General features: G+C 42.5%; 1 protein-coding gene across 7 annotated transcripts in view; it reads right to left on the reverse strand.

Moving 5' to 3' along the window:
• The window catches only part of LOC100875297 (Dpr-interacting protein delta), a 228,498-nt gene that overhangs the window by 34,200 nt on the left and 176,424 nt on the right, over window positions 1-17,874 (reverse strand). For all 7 annotated transcript variants that reach the window (XM_012286375.2, XM_076535191.1, XM_076535190.1 and 4 more), the window contains 3 exons: window positions 13,823-14,030; window positions 13,272-13,433; window positions 650-778 (listed from right to left, as the gene is read on the reverse strand). In XM_012286375.2, the coding sequence (XP_012141765.2) occupies window positions 650-778; window positions 13,272-13,433; window positions 13,823-14,030 (499 nt within the window). The remainder of the gene's footprint in view (window positions 1-649; window positions 779-13,271; window positions 13,434-13,822; window positions 14,031-17,874) is intronic.

The following is a 17,874-nucleotide window of genomic DNA, read 5'->3' on the forward strand; positions in this document are numbered from 1 at the left end:
TCGACGCGATCACCATAGAACCGATAAAGGGTCTCGCGGTGGATGGACTTTTTGTGGCAAGTGAAAAATGAGGGGTGAAACGGTTATCTGGGCTTACCGGGGAGGGAACGCGTGGCAAAAGATATTCGATCAACGCGCGGATTCGGGGTGTCCTTGCAGGATTACGGAAGGACCCGCGATCGTCTCGCTTAATGCTCCCCGAAGTCTCCAGGGTGGCATTATACAAATTCTAACCAGCCATGGACAGGTTAAAGTGACAGAGTAAACGATTCGAAAAGTCCGAGATACTTTTACTGGATCATTGGCTTTCTCTTGGCTAGCAAAACGTGATTATCGATTCTTAGTCTTCTGTGATAGTTGTCTTTTCGAAAAGTAATGCAATTGGATCAGCTCTTTTATTAGTATAGATGTTACCGTGAAAAACCGAAATTGGAGAATGTCGACGTTCACCGGTGAATGTTCACCGACATTCTCCAGATTTCGGTCTTTCACGGTAACATAGATATTTGCCACTGCATAATTAATTTTCTCGATGAAAAGTACTTTACTCGTAAATAGTTTGATCGTGGCAAAGTTAGTAAAATGAAAGTTGTGTCAGAATTATATTGAAATTTGTGGAATATGTCGAAATGATTTGATTGTTACTCACATTCGACGTCCACGGTGATCCTCTTGCTGACCGTTGGCGGCACGCCATTGGTCGCGATGCACAGATACGCGCCCATTTCATTGCGCGTGATCCTCGTCAGGTTTAATTGCTCACCCTCGTACAGGGCCACTGAAACCAAAAGCAGAAATTGATTCAGCCTGGTCGAGCGTGCAAATATAGTTGCGTCGGAACAAACAGTCGGGTTCGACATAAACGTATAAACAGAATCCTACGCAGAGGATCCCGTTTTATCCAGGATGCAAGTTTCTCGCTTAAACGAAACCCTCTTTTTCGACGAGGTACTTCTAAAAAAAACATCACGCGCGGAGAGGGAAAAAGGAGAGAGATTTCAAACAGTTTACAGCGAACGCTGAAACGTGCCTCAATTTACGATACGAGTTTTCGCGTCCTCTCTATTATCATTAACACGAATATATTTGTATCGTTAAGTACATTGTATATTTGTATCTGTGGATTTATAGGGAGCATCCGTACTTCGGATATTTTAATGGAACATCCTCCGTGAAAAAAAACTATTATCCTTTTCTTGACTCGGTTATTGTTGAAGATATTGAAATTAAGAATCTTGAAAAGTTGGAGGGCAGTGAACGTTAAACTTCCAAACGATCCTTCAAAAGTTGACGGAGAGAACAAAGTCTCGATACAACAACCTTTCGCTCTGGCAACAATTTTTAAGTAAACGGCAAAATGTTCCCGCGGCGTTGCGTGAAAAAAAGTTGCCGTTCCGTGAAACTTCTGATGGAATTAGAAGTGGGAAAGGTCGGTAGTAGCAAGAAACCCGGGAAGAAAAAATAAAACAAGTAATTCGATGAAAGATGATAAAAACAAAAGTTGGCCATTTTTTTCAGGCTGTAAATCGTCGACTAAATCGACGCGTGCCGATCTCGCGTAACAAATTTGTACACGTGGTCGGCGGGATTTCGATTTCGCGGGCATTAACGTCGAATAAATCGAATAAATCGGCTTGTTGGCTCGGTTCATCGACGATTTACGACCGCGTTTCCGATACACTCTTACGATCCGGGGAAATAAAAGTAGCCAACGGACTGTAGGAAAAAAGGAACGAGAAACAAAAGCGGAAAAAACAAAGAGGAAAGAAATGACAAGGAGTCACGAGAGGCTGAAATGGCCAAAGGGCTCGTAATTATTATTATTATTATTATCATTATCGTAGTAGCTGAGAGAAAATGGAAGTTGCTCTTTTTTTCTTGTACACCTAGGCCAAGAACAAAACGAGATCTCGTTTTGTTATTTCGCCTCGTTCATTAGCTCGAATACCGACGTATCTGTAATACCGTTCGCCATCTTTGCCGTTTCGCGTAAAATTTGCGATATCGACTGCGAATTTAATTGCCTTCGAAAGACGGAAATTAGCCGCGTTTTATAAACATGTATTCGCACGGAAAACGAGTTCTAATTAAACAGCTCTTTGTCTGGGAGGAAACGTGTTCAAAGGCGGCAAAAATTGTTTTACGGTACAATAACGTTGCATCTTTCTTTTTTCAAATTTTTCTGACGATTTCTTTAAAAAAATATCAGGTCGATTTATTTGTATCTTACTCTGTAAGATTAATTGATTTTCATCTAGATTAATTTACATTTATATGCAGTTTCTATGCAGGTTATTTAAGTTACTGTAGTTTGAAATGTTTACTAGCATTCTCTTGGGAATTCGAACGCGTGTATTACCACATTGTGCTCGTACATGTATCCCTTATTTGCCACGTATTAAATGATCAAAAGTTAAACAACACGTTCTTGCGCATTGTATCGCCTACGTATTAAGTCACCAAGCGTGAAATTACCACGCGTTGTATCTCCACGCGTTATACGAGCAAGTATATCGCCACGCGTTGCTTGACACAGCCTCAACGCGGCCAAATGCCATGTAAATTAGTTAAAACGTTTGTTCAACGAGAATGGCAATTTCTCCTTTTGATCCGCAAGGAAACGTAAAACAATTAACGGAACACCCCGCGAAGCTCGACGACATTTCAGTAACATCCTGCACGTGCACGACCGTTTAATTTCCTTCGTTTTAAAGGGAAAGGGTTGCAATAGGTAATTTTCTGCCGCTTTGGCCACGGTACCTCTATCCGCAAACGTTGTTTCTTCGCTTCCGTCTTGAAATTTACCTCATTCGATTCAGCAAAGCGAGTTGTACTCCGCGTTCAAACATCAAATATTATTAAAATAGATTTTCTTGTTTTCCCACCGGAATTCCCGTTAAAGAAACCGGTTGAAAAAATATTTCCACAGGGGATTACCGAGGGATGGATGACTTTGGTTACTCGCGACATTTATCCGTGAAAATAATTAATGAGAGAACCGATGAAAGTCGATAAATTAAGAAAGAGAAGGGCTCCTTTCTACGATGGATCGACAATATTGGATCCTGCTTTTTCAGCGTAGCCTGTTGGCTATCATAAATCTTCATTCAACTCGTTTCAAACTTTAATACAAATTCGATTCATAATTAGAGTAGCGTCCAAAAAAAATTAAGCCGGCAGATTCTCCTTTCAAACCCTCGAGTCGATGTATTAACAAATTGAATATTTTTATCCAGCTCCATTTTCATGTACGTTCAATATTATTCGTTTGAGACGTTAATTACGCGATGCTCATTTATCGATCGGCTCAGCGACTTCCGCCGTTTAAACGATGTTTAAGTCCCCGTTTCGTAGCCGTAAATAATCGTCGTTGTTCAAGTTGCATCGCTGCAGTTTTTCCACAGTTCCCGAATAATCGTGTGTTTGCTTTTTTCAGCGAACAGTTTGTTCGTTCCACACGCTCGAGTTCTCCGTATCCAATCGTTCGGCCTCTTCGGAAAACAATCACGAGCCAGACGAAAATCCCTCGCGGACAGATGAAATCGCGTCGTCGAATCGGCAATCTCCTCTTTTCACAGGGCGTTCATAAATCTTTACGCGGGTTTATTCCGGCTTTTGCTCGCCTCCTAGTGGCGATTAACCCCGCAGCCATTAGAACGCGCAGACGGTCGGGGCGACGATGTTTCTTTCACGAGACACATGCCCTGCCAAACTGCCTTTCCACGTGCACGACACCGCTCCACTCCGCTCCGCTCCGTGTCGCGCCGTCGACGCTTGTCTGAAACGTCGCCGTCCGCCAAGGCAACTGATCGATGTCCACGAATAATTGAGGGACCGCCTGAATTTTCCGTTTCTGGATGCGACCAACTGCTCTCTCCCTCCGTCTGTTCCTGTTCGAGTTCGCCAATGCTCGTTGCCAGCCCGCTCTTTTCGTTTTTGCATTTCGAAAAAGTGTCTGCTGACAATAAAAGCGTCGGACAATCGAGGGAAGCTTCGGAACCGATCGAAACGCGTGTATCGTGGATGACAGCTCGACGAGTTAACGAAACAGGGATTGAATTGGTTATTGTTCATTTAGGTAGGTGTTGCTCGTGCAAACTCTCTTTCTTTTATTACTTGTGGACCGTTATGCGTTGTGTCACCGTCTCTTGTATCGTCGCGCGTTGTTATAATCGTTGCGTCGCTGTGCATTCAATTACTCTTCTATCTATGTATTACTACGGTATCTGGTAGAACCAGAAAGAAACTGTGAAGAGAAACACGAAAGTGGCGATTATCCGACGAATACCTTGAAGCGCACGAAAATCTTTTCTTTACCAGATGTTTCAGTAGAGCGGGTTTTTTTTATCAGTACGATATCGACTACCGATACAAGTTCATTTTGCGATCGCTTCATCCTCTATTAATGTATTCGTCGTCCCAGTAGCAAGAGTGTTTAGGGAGCGGCTCGGCCGGTTCAAAGCGGACGGATGCAAATCGATGCATCGAGCCAGTTCGTAGCTAATAGCCATTTCGAAAGAAGAGTTTCATTGGACATTTTTACGCTGTATAACGACCGACGACAGGCAGAAACTTCATTATCGGACTAGCTGGTATGTCACGCGAAAGAAATATCGTCGGCACATGTTTCAGGGCTCGTTTTAACGTCGTTTTTCCAAAGTAATGCAATTTCTCCCACATGGAATGCAATACCGTCCACGAACGGCCGAACGAAAATTCGTGATAAAGACTAATTTCACCCTTTCATTTTTTCTCTCCCTCTTTTTTTTGGCCAGACAGTTTTTATAGAATTACTCCCGTTCGATGTGTGTCCTTTGCGATACGCGTTCAACGAATTTGCTTTTCTGTCTGACCATAGTCGATGTTTTTCCACTTTGCTTCGAAATATCATTTTATTTTAATTAAGCCATTAAATGTTACGATTAAAAAATTGTACGATGTATTTGACACGTAGAATCACTTTATGTTACCATTAAAATATCGACGATGCAAATCGTGTCTCTTTCACTTTTAAATACGTCGGATTTCCTCGCGTTATATAGCAATGTGTAATATCGTAATATGTTATGTGCCGAATTATTGGCACGCGTTTTAGCAGGTATTACGTCACGGAGCATAACATCGGCATGCATCGAATAATTTCGTGTTGTATCAACGTCGAATAATCACTCGGTATATCGTGACGCTTTATATCGTCATTCGTAGCATGACGAAGCGTTACAAGCGCTGTGTACAATAGATCAAACGTTGGATCGCTGCGAACCATATGACCACGCGTTATATCAGCACGTGTTCACGTTGCGCTACAAATTGTTAGCTTAACCGTGAAAGATAGCCAAGTTTAATAATTAAGTACTTTAATGCGTCTTACCACACGTGTCCGTTTTCACTGTGACATTTAACGCGTTAATGTCCATTGCAGAGTACAGGCTCAAATACAGTCCGAAAACTTGGGGAAGCTGCCCGCCACGAAACGGTCAGGCGGGTCATGAATTTCCATGAAGCTTCAGAGAGGCTTGAAGCGAGACTTGGCGAATGTTTGAACAGAAATCCCGGCCTTTTACGTCGCGGCAAGAGCGCATTCGGTCGAGATGACGCGAAAAAAAGAGGGAGGACGGTGGCTGCGGGCGAAGTAGACGCTCGAAAAGGTGAGCTCGAGGGCGACGATGAATTTGTCCGCCACGAAATAGACGGGGGAATTGTATAGCCGCTTGCCAGTCGCGCGAATGGATCCGATTTAATGGCTATTTGTGCTCGAGTGGGATAAATGATACGTTCCACAGCTCGAAGAGCGGTTTGCGTCGAATTAACGCGGTTCATTCGATTGCGACGCTCTGAATGAACGAAATTGGAGACGGTGGGTAGCCTAGTGTAAGAAAAATACAGAAAATTTTGTGAAATCTCAAGTATGGTAGATTGAATTATAACTTGAAGGGGCAACTTAGAGAATTCTAAGCCCTCAATATGTACAGAATCACTGTACTTCGACAGAACTTTCGCGTGTATAAATGGCGTGCGTAAGAAAAGAATGTACGCCATGAAGCTTGCTACGACAATATTGCGATTCGGTCGCGATATTTGTTTGATCGAAAAACGTGACTCAAAAATGAAATTCGCAAGAAAATTCGCAACATCTGTTCCTCCGTTCAGTTTATTCGTGGTGTATTACCTGTAACCTCAGCGTGTGCGAGTTACATTTAATCGCGTTGCGTTTACGCGTCAAACAACAAAGGGTCAAATAAAGTGGTGGGACCGCAAATTTATAGGCTGTCGACGATTAAATAAACAACGGGCGAAAGAGCAATCGAATATCTACGAGGTGGCCTATTTGCTTGGCAATATCGTATACACTAAATCAACTTCATAAGCGTACACAGAGAGCGGTGAATTTTGGTCGTATCGTCAAATATTGATTATTCTGTCTGTTAACGTTTTGCCAAATGATAACAATTCGGATTTCTCTGTACGGATTGAATAAACGATCAAGGTATAATATTAACTAACGTTCGAAAATAGGCCAGCTATATTTATTCCATTTTATTCGGCAAAAAGTGCATCGAAGAGTTCCGTGAAAATACGATAAAACATTACAGGCAAAATCGGTTCGATCGCGGCGGAAAATTCCTGCCATATTTTCAAACAAATTTTTGTTCATTTCGCACTGACATCGCTGTGCCGATCAGCGCTGTACTTTTGCGTTGTCCACCACTGTAGTCTTGCGCGTTGTATTTCCATGTGACATACTTCTTTTTATTCTATCACTGCGCGTTGATATTCACGCTGTCTACATACCATGCGTTTCCTAATCCTTACATTTTCAAATTTTTAAATTAGAAAATTTTTTAATTTACAGGTATCTAGATTCTACAATTGTGAAATTCCAAAATTTCCAAATCTCATATGGAAATGAGAAATATACTCGTATGCATATAAATATACATATGAACTCGATGCAAAGCGCAGCTCACAAACCACAGTCGAGAAGACAAATCAAGCTTCATTCGGAATGACAGCGCAACGTAAGCAGTCAGTCAGGTAATTGGACGTGGATCCCGCGACAGCCATAAACAAACTAATTTGGTTTTTAATCGCGCAGCGTCATCCGATCGGACGTTGAAAGACGGCGATCCATTACGTTTTCTTTTTTCTTCCATCGTAGGACTTTTTCACGTGGCAAAATTTAGCCATCGTTGCAAAAAGAGAGATCGAACTGTCCCTGACACGGTGGTTCGTCAATCATTACGCGACATTTAATTACGTCGGATAGATACCGGTCCTGCGATATTGCGCGACCTGGCCGCGCTATCGATACAATATTGACACGATTTCCATACACCGAAACATCGGTATTTATGTGTAAATACACGTGAAACCCAATAAATAGAATGACGTATAAATATTGTGCGAGTGGCGCTTAATCCCGGCGTCGCCTCGCATCGCGAGTCGCGCGATAAAACACGCGTGTATTTGCACGAGAGCCAGTACCGCTGTAACTCTTCATTTTTGAAATGGATCGTTAACCGTACAGATCCAGGGTGGAGGGTGGTGTTGATCAACGCTGAATTTCGATCCTGCTCGAAACCTTTTACCGTGCTTTTTAGAAACGATCTCGTACACGATTTTAGTTCTAACCCTGTCAACCGAATAACCCTTCACATCAGTGGAATCGTATTCTCGCAGTCATTAAGTACAGAATAATTAATATTGTATGAGCGTGTATCGAAAGTCTGCGTTTTAAAGAGAATAGATGTTACCGTGAAAGAGCGAAATTGGAGAATGTCGACGTTCACCGGTGAATATATACCAAATAGAACACAGGGTAAAAGTTGGGAAGTTGATTGAGAACGGGCGATCGGTAATCTAAACAGATTATCGAAAACTCGATATCATTCTGTTTCGCGCAAGCAAACAGCGTTGAACCGAATTGTTCATCCGTAAGATTGGCAGCAGCATCGGATCCGGTCGTAGCTGGAATTCGAGACTCGCTCGGATCTCCGATTCCACGTCCCGATCCGTTCTCCAGAACGTTCAGGACTTTCTGGATAACACAGGAAACAGTATTTCCGTGGAGAAGGAAACTCAGACTAGCGACCTAACCGCTATTTCGTGGAATTAACTAAATTACATCGGTTGGGAAACCGCCTTTCCTCTGGATTTTCGAGCAGCCCATAAACAGGAAGCGGGGCCAGAATTTTATCAACCGGCGGTAACGGACGATGTTGCCCGGGGTTTATTCGATTTTCTCAACGGAAGTGGAAGTTACGTAAAGCGGGAACGGGCGACAGGAAACGGTGTCAGCCACGATATTAAATTTCGAACAACCAAATCGCTGATTCGAGTGTTACATTAGCCGCAGCTGCAGGAAATCTCGGACGAGTCGAACGCTCGTTATGGAAAGCAACTAAAAAATAATGGAAACTATCTTCGAACTTTCAGCGAATTCGATTTTGTTAATAGTCGAGAGCTTTTCAGGAATTTTCCCAGTGAAACAAAGTTTCGGTCGAGTGCCCTGCAGTCGAAGAGCCGCAGCTTCGTTTTTACCGACTCTGCATAAATTAGAAAGAATGTCTAGAAAAGTGTTGTTCCGTTTAAACACTTATGAAACTGCTCGTCAATTATGCACCGAACGATATCGAATCCGTTTACACGTATCACGCAACGTAATTAAGAAGCTGTCAAAACTGCAGTAGCAAGCTCTTTGCTACAGGATTCTCAATTTTCTCCGCCGTCAAAATCAACAACGCGTTTTGCAGCGCCGTGTCAACGTTTTTGTAGTTAGTGATTAACACCACTCGCCGAGCGGAAAGCGGCACAAAAGTTCATCCTTCTCGCTAGGATGAACCGCTCGAGCGAAGCTTCGGGAGCAGAATAAGAAAAGCGTTTCTCTCTTCTTCATCTTCTTTCGCGGATTCTTCTCCACCGCCGCTCTAATTTCTGCTAATTAAAGCGGTCCGCTTTCGAAAGGGTACACAGCCGCGCTACGCCGAGAAAACTCATAAATACGTGAAAGAGAAGAGGGAGGGAAAAAAAGAGGAGCCAGAGAAGCCGAAGCAAGAAATTTAAAATCGTCTGCCGCGTTCTGCCGGCTGCTTTTTCAGTTTCGAGCCTCCGAGAGCTCGTCGAGTCGAAACGACGAATTGAGACACAGTCGAGTGACGTTTCTCTTCTACGTCAAATTGTCCTATCCGTTAAAGGAGCAACCCTTTTCTAATTTTGCTTCGTTAAAAAGGAATCCTTGCCGAGCGAAACTTGGCCCGTCTCTGACAACGAATTCACTTGGAACGAACCTCAAAGCGAAAAACCACGGCCACGAAACATATTCGCTTCGCGAACTCTCTACTTTTTACCGCGATGAGATTAATACAATTCGGAGGAGCCCAATTATACCGTACCGGTTCCAAAATGCTCTTTTACTCCTGGATATATCACGACTCCGCACTGAATCGCGGTATTTAAATAAGCATTCACGGATCTTTTCAACGGGAAGCTCTTTCGAAATATCGTCTTCGAAGAGGAAAAAATTCATATACAGAATTTCTGTCTTAAACTCCACTGTATCTTTCACTCTCGCGACTCTGGAATTCCACAGTCTCTTAAAATTCTAAAGACCCATAATTACTAAGTATAATATCAAATACCCAAAGTTAAAACATTCTTCACTACACCAACAGCTCAACCTTCAGAAACCCGAAACAATTTCCAAAACTGAATGACCTAGCAATTCTCGCAGAAGGGACCCTAAGTAACGATTATGGATTTTGCCTAGTCCAGTAGGAAGCACGTGACGAAGACAGCTTGGCACGTAAAATGTCATCAGGCTTTTAGAAATGTGCAGGTTTCGTTGAAACGGAAGAGCCAAACCACAGCATCTCCGTCAGTCTAACACGGTGGTTGGTTCGTGAGCTAATGTCTGTGCCACCTGGGACATCCTGACACTCGGATACTCCGACGTCCAGGCAGCAGGACGCACAGGGTTCTTCCCGTAGGACCAGGAGGCTCCTACAGCACTGACTGGTTTTAATCCATCTAGTTTTATGATGACACATGGTCCTCCAGGACTTTCGGAAGTCGGCCAACCTGGTCGTGAAATTATCCTAGAGAAACTGGGGCGAGTCAGGTTAAAGTTTTAGGTGGATAGTGTTACACACTTGGAGCAACTTGTAAATGTACAACAAGGAAGTCCGTTCGTGGTGTAACTGAGAAGATGCTGTAAAATCGATCGTTCTTCGCGAATAACTATTTATAAAGACTATCATGCAGTCGAAATTTTGGACCGAAGTTGCAGAGTCGTACACGTCTTCTTGATTATTATTCTTGACCGAGGTCTAACACCGTTCTCGTTTTCCAAAAATAACAATTTCCTTCCACGAGCGATCGTTTCTCGAAAGCTTGTTCAAAATAGATTCCATTAGAGAAAGATTAATAATTCAAAAGTTTTTACTACTCCAAATCAATCGAGATAATACAAAATCGGTAAAAGTGGACTCGGTGTATTTTTTACGCGAACCGTAGCTAAAGGGTTTCGTTTAATTTGATCCTAAAATATCCAGACTGAAGCGACTGTCCCTCATCTTTAGCGAGTTGTGAATGTTTTATAAATGTGTGCGCATAATTTTCACGCCGCCACCACTGTCTGTCTGTCTCGTCCCGCCCCTTTATTACCCCCACCGTGCCTCCTCTCACCACTGACAGACGGCCACGTTGCAAAAGTGGCGTAGCATTACGCCCGCGGACGGTCGCGAGTTGATTAATCTCTGCAATATTTAAGAAGTATCCAACTGAAGCAAAAACTCCACCGCTGGGACGTTACTTCTATTGTTTCCTTCTCCCGTTGGTCCTCCGGCTTATTCCTTGTTTGCGCTGGAATATCTTTTTCCTTTTCAACGCGTTGCGGTTGCCTCAAATTTTCATCGCAAACTTTAGGTTAATACAACCTAATGGTTATAGTAACGAATATCGTGCGGACGCATTAGCTGGCGCGAAAGATAGTCGCAGCAATTTTTATTTAACGAACGATGACAATCCGTGTGCAGGTGGCTATAATTCAGATTTCTGAGATCCGTTATCAAGTACAAAAGGGTGAACGGCGGTTATAAAAATTTCTCAACACGCCCCTCATTTGTTCGTTATTTGCACGAACATATCCGAGAAAATGCTGCGCACGCCTGCGACATCCAAACACGCAACTGCATTATTAATAATATTACTACGAGAGAGAGGAGAGACACGCGCGATATATCGCAGTTTGTGTTAAGTAAACATATGAAAAATTTCGTTATTGGAGGCTAAGTTAAGATAAATGTATTGTTTGTAGTTTAGAGAAATTTTCGAGGAATAATTTTTAACAAATTTTTTAAGGTTAGCATTTCATATTTTTCTCGTTTAAAATCTGTAATGTTTATTTTAATATAAATAAATCCCAAAAGAATTTATAATATGCGCACATGTTGTCTTTGGTCGATGAATTTAAAAACGAACGAAATGTTTGCGTATGTATAAATATATCCGAGGAGGTTAAAAAATTCGTTGAAAGTTCCGAGCGGTGCATTGTTTTTCATCCGGAAAATTCTCCTGTTATCAAGCTTTATTCCCTTTTAATCCTATCAACGGTGTCCATCTATTATTTAATCGAAGAATTACACTCCGGGAAAGTTTTCATATTTTAAAAGGACCGGGTTTAAAAATGTAAGAGTAAATATGCAGTTATAATATCCGTTACCTGTTTCCTCGTGACTAAACGATAACCAGATATTGAAAATCGCGAGCGCGGTCCTTTATTTGCTCGGTTAACACACGACTGCATCCAGCACGAAAAAATATTACTCGTAGTTTATTACTAATATTTTATTAACTTTATATTTCGATTTCTATCTCTTTGTTGTCCCTTTTTTTTGTTCTACTCGCGTCAAATGATCTTCGTGCAAACGACGAGCGTACAATATTGGAACGAAGTAAACGCAAATAAAACGAACAAAGTTTCGACCGAATAATAAAATCCAGATAAAAAAAAAGTGTACGCGAATGACGTTCGAATCTGGTGTACCGTGTGCATGCTACTTTTTAAAAATGAACACTCGGCATGCGAGATCGCGAGAACGTTGCTCGACCGCTAACGACAGATATATCAGGAATTATGTTGTCCTGTATCGCGAAAACAGATCGGCGAATTAATTTGCAGTTACTCGACATCGTTCTCAGAACATTTCCCTTCTTTGTTTCTTTCCCGGCGCCGATTTTTCATACAGTGTTACGTATCGCGCGTCCATCTATGAAACGTCCGTTGTTAAACGCCTTTTCCAGGTAACAGGATTACCTGTTTGATATTCATCGGATTCTCCGTATCGTTTGTACACGATGCGTCTATCTGAGCAAAATGAGGAATAAAGTGAATCTTAAAATGTCGTTGTCGAACGACGCGGTAAAAACGTAACACGGTGTAATTTTAATGGTATCCAAAAGTTTCTGTAAGGCGAATTTTGTATCTGCGCACAAACGTCGAACTGCAGTTCCCTCTCTGATGGTGTCGAGTCGAGGTTGCGAGCATGACATCCCGGAACGTTCTTTCGCTAAACAATGGTGAAGTTTCGCGACAGAAACATCCGTGGAAACCTTTGTTTTATTCGATAGTCACGTAAACGTTCGGGAGTGGCGGCCATGCAAACGAGTAATTACTGCATTACTAATAATACGGTGACGAGAATGGATTTACGTGTCCCATTGCATTAGGGAAATTACCGGAAACGCAGCCGTGAGCTTTATTGTTTGACGCATAAAATCGATGACGAACGCAGAAAACAAAAGCTAACGGAACGCTCGTTCCGACGTTCTGTCCGCTTGCGTTATTTTCTCTTCGCGCGATTTCTCTTTCGTTCGAATTGATTACGGAACTATACACCCACGTACTTGAATATGTGTGTGTGTAGAAAACAACCAACTGTTTGTTGTTATTTTAACCTGAACCGTCGACATTTTCCCCATGAGGTTTAATCACCGGAAATCGTATTTTAACGTTTATTAGCAGAACCAATTCGTTCGTTTCGGACTTTCCGATTAATACGAACGTCAGAAATGTTGTTCTTCGTTTATGCGGGACACGTAATCGGGAACTCGTACGTTCATTGTTACTCGTTGGCATATTTCTGTCCAGAGCGATGACTAACTTTGAAATCATGAAAAATCTGAATGGCGATTTCTTACAACTTCAAATTTACGACTTTGGGAAAGATTTTTTAAACGAAAACAATTCGCGTTATTTTTGATATAACACTTACTTTTGAAATGCCGGTTGATGGTTATGATCTCCCCGTCTTCTCTCTTCCACATTAATTTCGGCGTCGGATATCCGTTCGCTTTGCACGTCAACGTGATGTTCTGATTCTCTCGAACAGCCACCGTGCTCTCCGTAGACAGCGAGTCCAATATGTTCGGCGGCACTAGACATAGAAAGTACGAAGTTGATTAAATACATTGATTAAAATTCTAGAAACTTGCGAGCGAACGTAATCGCGGAATTGTCACTGGAGCAATCAAAAGTCATTTATTACAGTACAATACAGATTTCATTATCGCTTTCTCGGCTATTATACCTTCTTTCTCCCGGAGCGCAATTATTTTCAGTTTCTTCAGCCTCGTATCATTCATCAAACGTACTCCGCGTCTTTAAGTACATTTTCGCGTTACATAGAGCGCGGAAAAAAAACTAGACTCAATAATGATTGATCGGTTCACGATGGATTTTCGTTAAGGTGCTTACGCGATTGCAACGTGTAAAATTTAATAACGGTTGGACGTAAGCCGTTGAAAGCAGATTAAATATGCTTACCGACTACTTGAAGAAAGCCGACTTGGCTCATCATGGGGACCGTGTTCACTTGGCACATGTAGTAACCCCGGTCGTCTTGTTGCACGTTGTTTATGTGAAGCAACCAGGTTTTCTGATTGTCGTGGGACACGGAAAACCTTGGTATCTTTACTACCACGTGCCTGTGAACGGTGAGTATCATCTGACGACCCACGTGGATCCACGCCACCTGTAAATCGTCACGTTTTTAATTCGAGCAGTCATTTTCGTCTTTCTGTTCAACGCAACTGTGTATTATTTCCGCGATAGTTTGTTACGTCTACAAGAATTTGTTGATCGACGATGAACCGTACGATAAAACGAGAATCTTCGAATTACTCTTCTGATCGATGGACTACGAACCATCGGAGGCTCCACAAGTGGCGGAGCACAATAGGCGAAAACGAGAAACGCATTCCTGAAGGGGAGAAAGAACACGGCGCTGAAGGGGCTACGCGGCGCAACGGTGCTGCATCAGAAATGCTATGAACAAACATTATTACGAGCGTATTTTACGCTCTGCTGGTCTAACGTCCCCCTAACTAAGCTCATTCCACGACAAAGCTTATGCACTTTCGAGAATTTCTGGGTTAAACTGGCTGGCACCCGCCTTTCACCCGCAACGCTCACCCTTCTGCTCCTCCAGTTAGGCACTTCTTCTTTTTCATTTCCTTGGCAACGCTCGAGAAACGCTCGGTTGCCCGAAAGCGCCACTTTTCCTCATTTTTACCTTCCATCCGTTCCCTTCTATCCTCTCGGTGTATCTCGCGGAACAGTAACGCAGTAACAACTCTTCGTCTGCTTGTCGGCCGTGAATTATGCTCGACCGACCCCTCAGCCTCTTCTTCAGACGTTTGACCGATCCTTCTCCCGAGTTCATCGAGCTCCACGAGCTGTTTTATTTGTGCCCACTCTGTTTGGAACTTGCCACGACCGCTTTACGAGCTCTCGGTCTATTTGCACGGAATAGCATTTGTCTCGTTACACAGGGGTTGCTTAAAGAACGCGTAGATTTCAAGAACTTTAACCTATCCTAACACCGTTACGGTTGGACAACGAGTAACATTATCTTCTATAGGAAGATTCCGTTAACTGTCGCTGATTTAACAGACGAGACTTAGTCGGTGTATAGGAACATACCGAATTAAAAGGGGGAAAGTTTACAAACTGTTCTGCAATTTATATACGTTTCGAGCCAATTAGTCCCTCGGATTACGAGACGTTCCAATTTTATTTCTACATTTTAAGCAGCCAGTTACCCCAGTTTGTTTTCCTTTCCGCTTTCTTTTCAGCTCGTTATCGTCGCTAGCTAGTGTCTGAATACTCAAACACCGGGACCGTAACTGTTCTTCTTCTCTCTCTTCGCAGCCCTGCGGAAACGGCTCGGAAGACATTGGCCAAGTTGCTTGGATTACACGCCGGTCCACTCGTCGACTCTCTTTTATTTAGCCTGGAGAACGCTTGCTCGCATAATTACGTAACAGCGGTGGGCAAAAAGCACGGTCACAATCGTCTCCTGTGCCGAGCAAATTAAGCAACAGCGTCGCTGCATCCATCAACAGACAAATTATCGGAAGCTATTCGCTCGTTAAGTCCTATTTAATCGTTCGAATGCAATTTGAGAATATCAACCGGTTCGAACGCTTGTTTACAGAGAGAGGGTGTTTTCGGTGGACGTTGAATATGCAGTGGACTAAAGATTGCTAACGAACATGTTAACTCGCAGAAATTGTTGCGGATCATGGATTGTTACGGGAACATTGAACCAAGAAGTTGATTGAATTTGTGCGAAGGATCAAAGGAGCGAGGACGAAGCAGTTGGCTGGCAGTCTCGGAGGAAGCAAGGCAGATTAAAGGGTACTTGAACTCGGTTAATCCTTGATTTTGGATGTAGCATCCTCCTGTGTGTCCTTGCGAAACTTCCAGCTGAAATTTCCACCGTTCCTCGCATTAACCTTGTTCCAGTAAACACTGGTTCCAGTAAAAAAGAGTATAATCGTCAATGTTGGCTTTGCATCAACTTGGACCACTGTGTACGCGATTGATCGTAAAAAGTAAATCCTGTTCGATCAGGGGAAAAAAAAGATTGAGCTACAGTGGCTATATTGGCCTCTAAACGGTCTCGAGGAAAAGCTTGTGCCGTTTACTGCCTCGATTGAAATCCCTGGCACTGGTTCAAAGTCAGCCTTAGCGGCCTTAACGTATTTTCGTGCTACCAGGGGAAAAAGCGTAATTTTAATGGCGAGCTTTTCGTCGCGATCGACGGTGATATTTTCGACGCTGTAACTTCGGTTTAAACAAATTTTTAATCGGACGGTGCTTTGTAACTTTAAGCGTTTTAATGTTCGGGATTGTTGCGATCGCGCAGGTTTTTAAAATTGCCGCTTAATGCATCCGTGAATTATTTTGTGTAGATGTATTTCGTCGTTAAAAGCTTTCTTCTTTAATAGAAATCACGCGTTACTATCTATCGACAGTCATGGTACAGCGTAATCTAGATCGACACGTTATCACAGGGTTCTAACGCCTCTATGTTTTTCTGAAATCTCATGTGCGCGCGTGTCAGGGACTGTCAACTGAATCGAGTCCTTTTTTTGTTATTTTCAAATGACGCGTACGAAACTGATAAGCGGAGACGAGATTAACCATTCGTTGCAAACGATGTACATCTATGTACAAAGGGTGTTCCGAAATAGGTTCCGCGAGAAAGAACAGCGTGCGCAAATGAACTTGATCCGCGATAATTTTGTTATTAATAACCTTAATGAACATTTGATACCACCGATTATGATAACCAATTAATAAACCTTCGGTCGTTAAACATTTATTCGAAATTCGCTCCATATAATAAAGCGTGAAATACCCTATCAATTTTTAGTCACCGTTAATTAATTTCGCGCGAGCGATAGATAAATTGTTAATTTTTCGCCCGGGAAACGAATAACAAAACGCGTACGATTCATGATCCTCGTTAAACGCGACACAAACACGGTTTTAAATATGTTAAAAGATTAAACGAACTCTCGAGAAGTTAATTTGGAACATCGAGCTAAATCCTTCGCGGACGATCCCCGGTTGAAATGCGGCAGGCTTAAAGGGTTAAAAAAAAGAAGCAAACAAAGCGTAAAGTGAAAACGAGGGTAAAACGAAACACGAAGTAATTTCGTGTATTCGGTGGAACGCTTTCGAAATCGAGTCGAGTGTTGTTCACTGATCTTCATCTACTTTCTCGCTACTTAACCACCGTGCCAGCTCGAAAGTTGTCTTCGTCCGCGTTTCGACTTTTCCAGTCTGAACGCAATTAACGCAATTAGACTGGCAAAGAGTGCGGTGTGTTTAATTTTAAGAACACTTGCCCCGTTTTAATTGCGTCCGGTTCGAGTTTGTTTTTTCTCTTGCACGCGGACACACGTACTATATAATTCTTTCTCTATACACTGAGCGATGTTACAAGATGACATAACGTGTAACGGAATAACTGATAGCCGTAATAAGAGAAAATACGGAGAGGGGCGATGGTAAAAACGTTGGACTCGCGCAATTGAAATGACGCCACGGCATTTAGAGTCGAGCGAGAGGGCTACCAGTTTTAATCAACTTTGCAAAAATATCTCCGACGTTTGCTGTAGCAGTCATTAGGCTGAGCTTGATTTCCCACAAGGTCGGTTTTATATTTCTCCACGGTGTTTAGCTTATACGGCGGCGCCATTTTTATGACCGAAACGACCGCTGACAGCTGGTTCATTTTGCAAACGGACTTTCCCCTTCGCGAAACGAAATTATTCTTTTGCCCTTCTCGTCGCTGCGAACGTTCAAAACTTCTATGAAAACTGTGCGTTGTAATAATTTGATTTTCGTATAATAGCTCTTCAAAAAATGGTTATGAATCCGATTTATAACCGCGTTGTTAAAAAATAACCTCGTTAACGTTATGACTCGATTATAAAGAATTCGAAACGAAATGCATTAACGGAACATTTGTCGTTGATGGGTTAAAAATACAGTGGTACGTCAACAATTGTGAAGTTTCATAT

Source organism: Megachile rotundata, chromosome 9 (genome assembly GCF_050947335.1).
Source record: "Megachile rotundata isolate GNS110a chromosome 9, iyMegRotu1, whole genome shotgun sequence".
NCBI classification, from domain to species: Eukaryota; Metazoa; Arthropoda; class Insecta; order Hymenoptera; family Megachilidae; genus Megachile; species Megachile rotundata.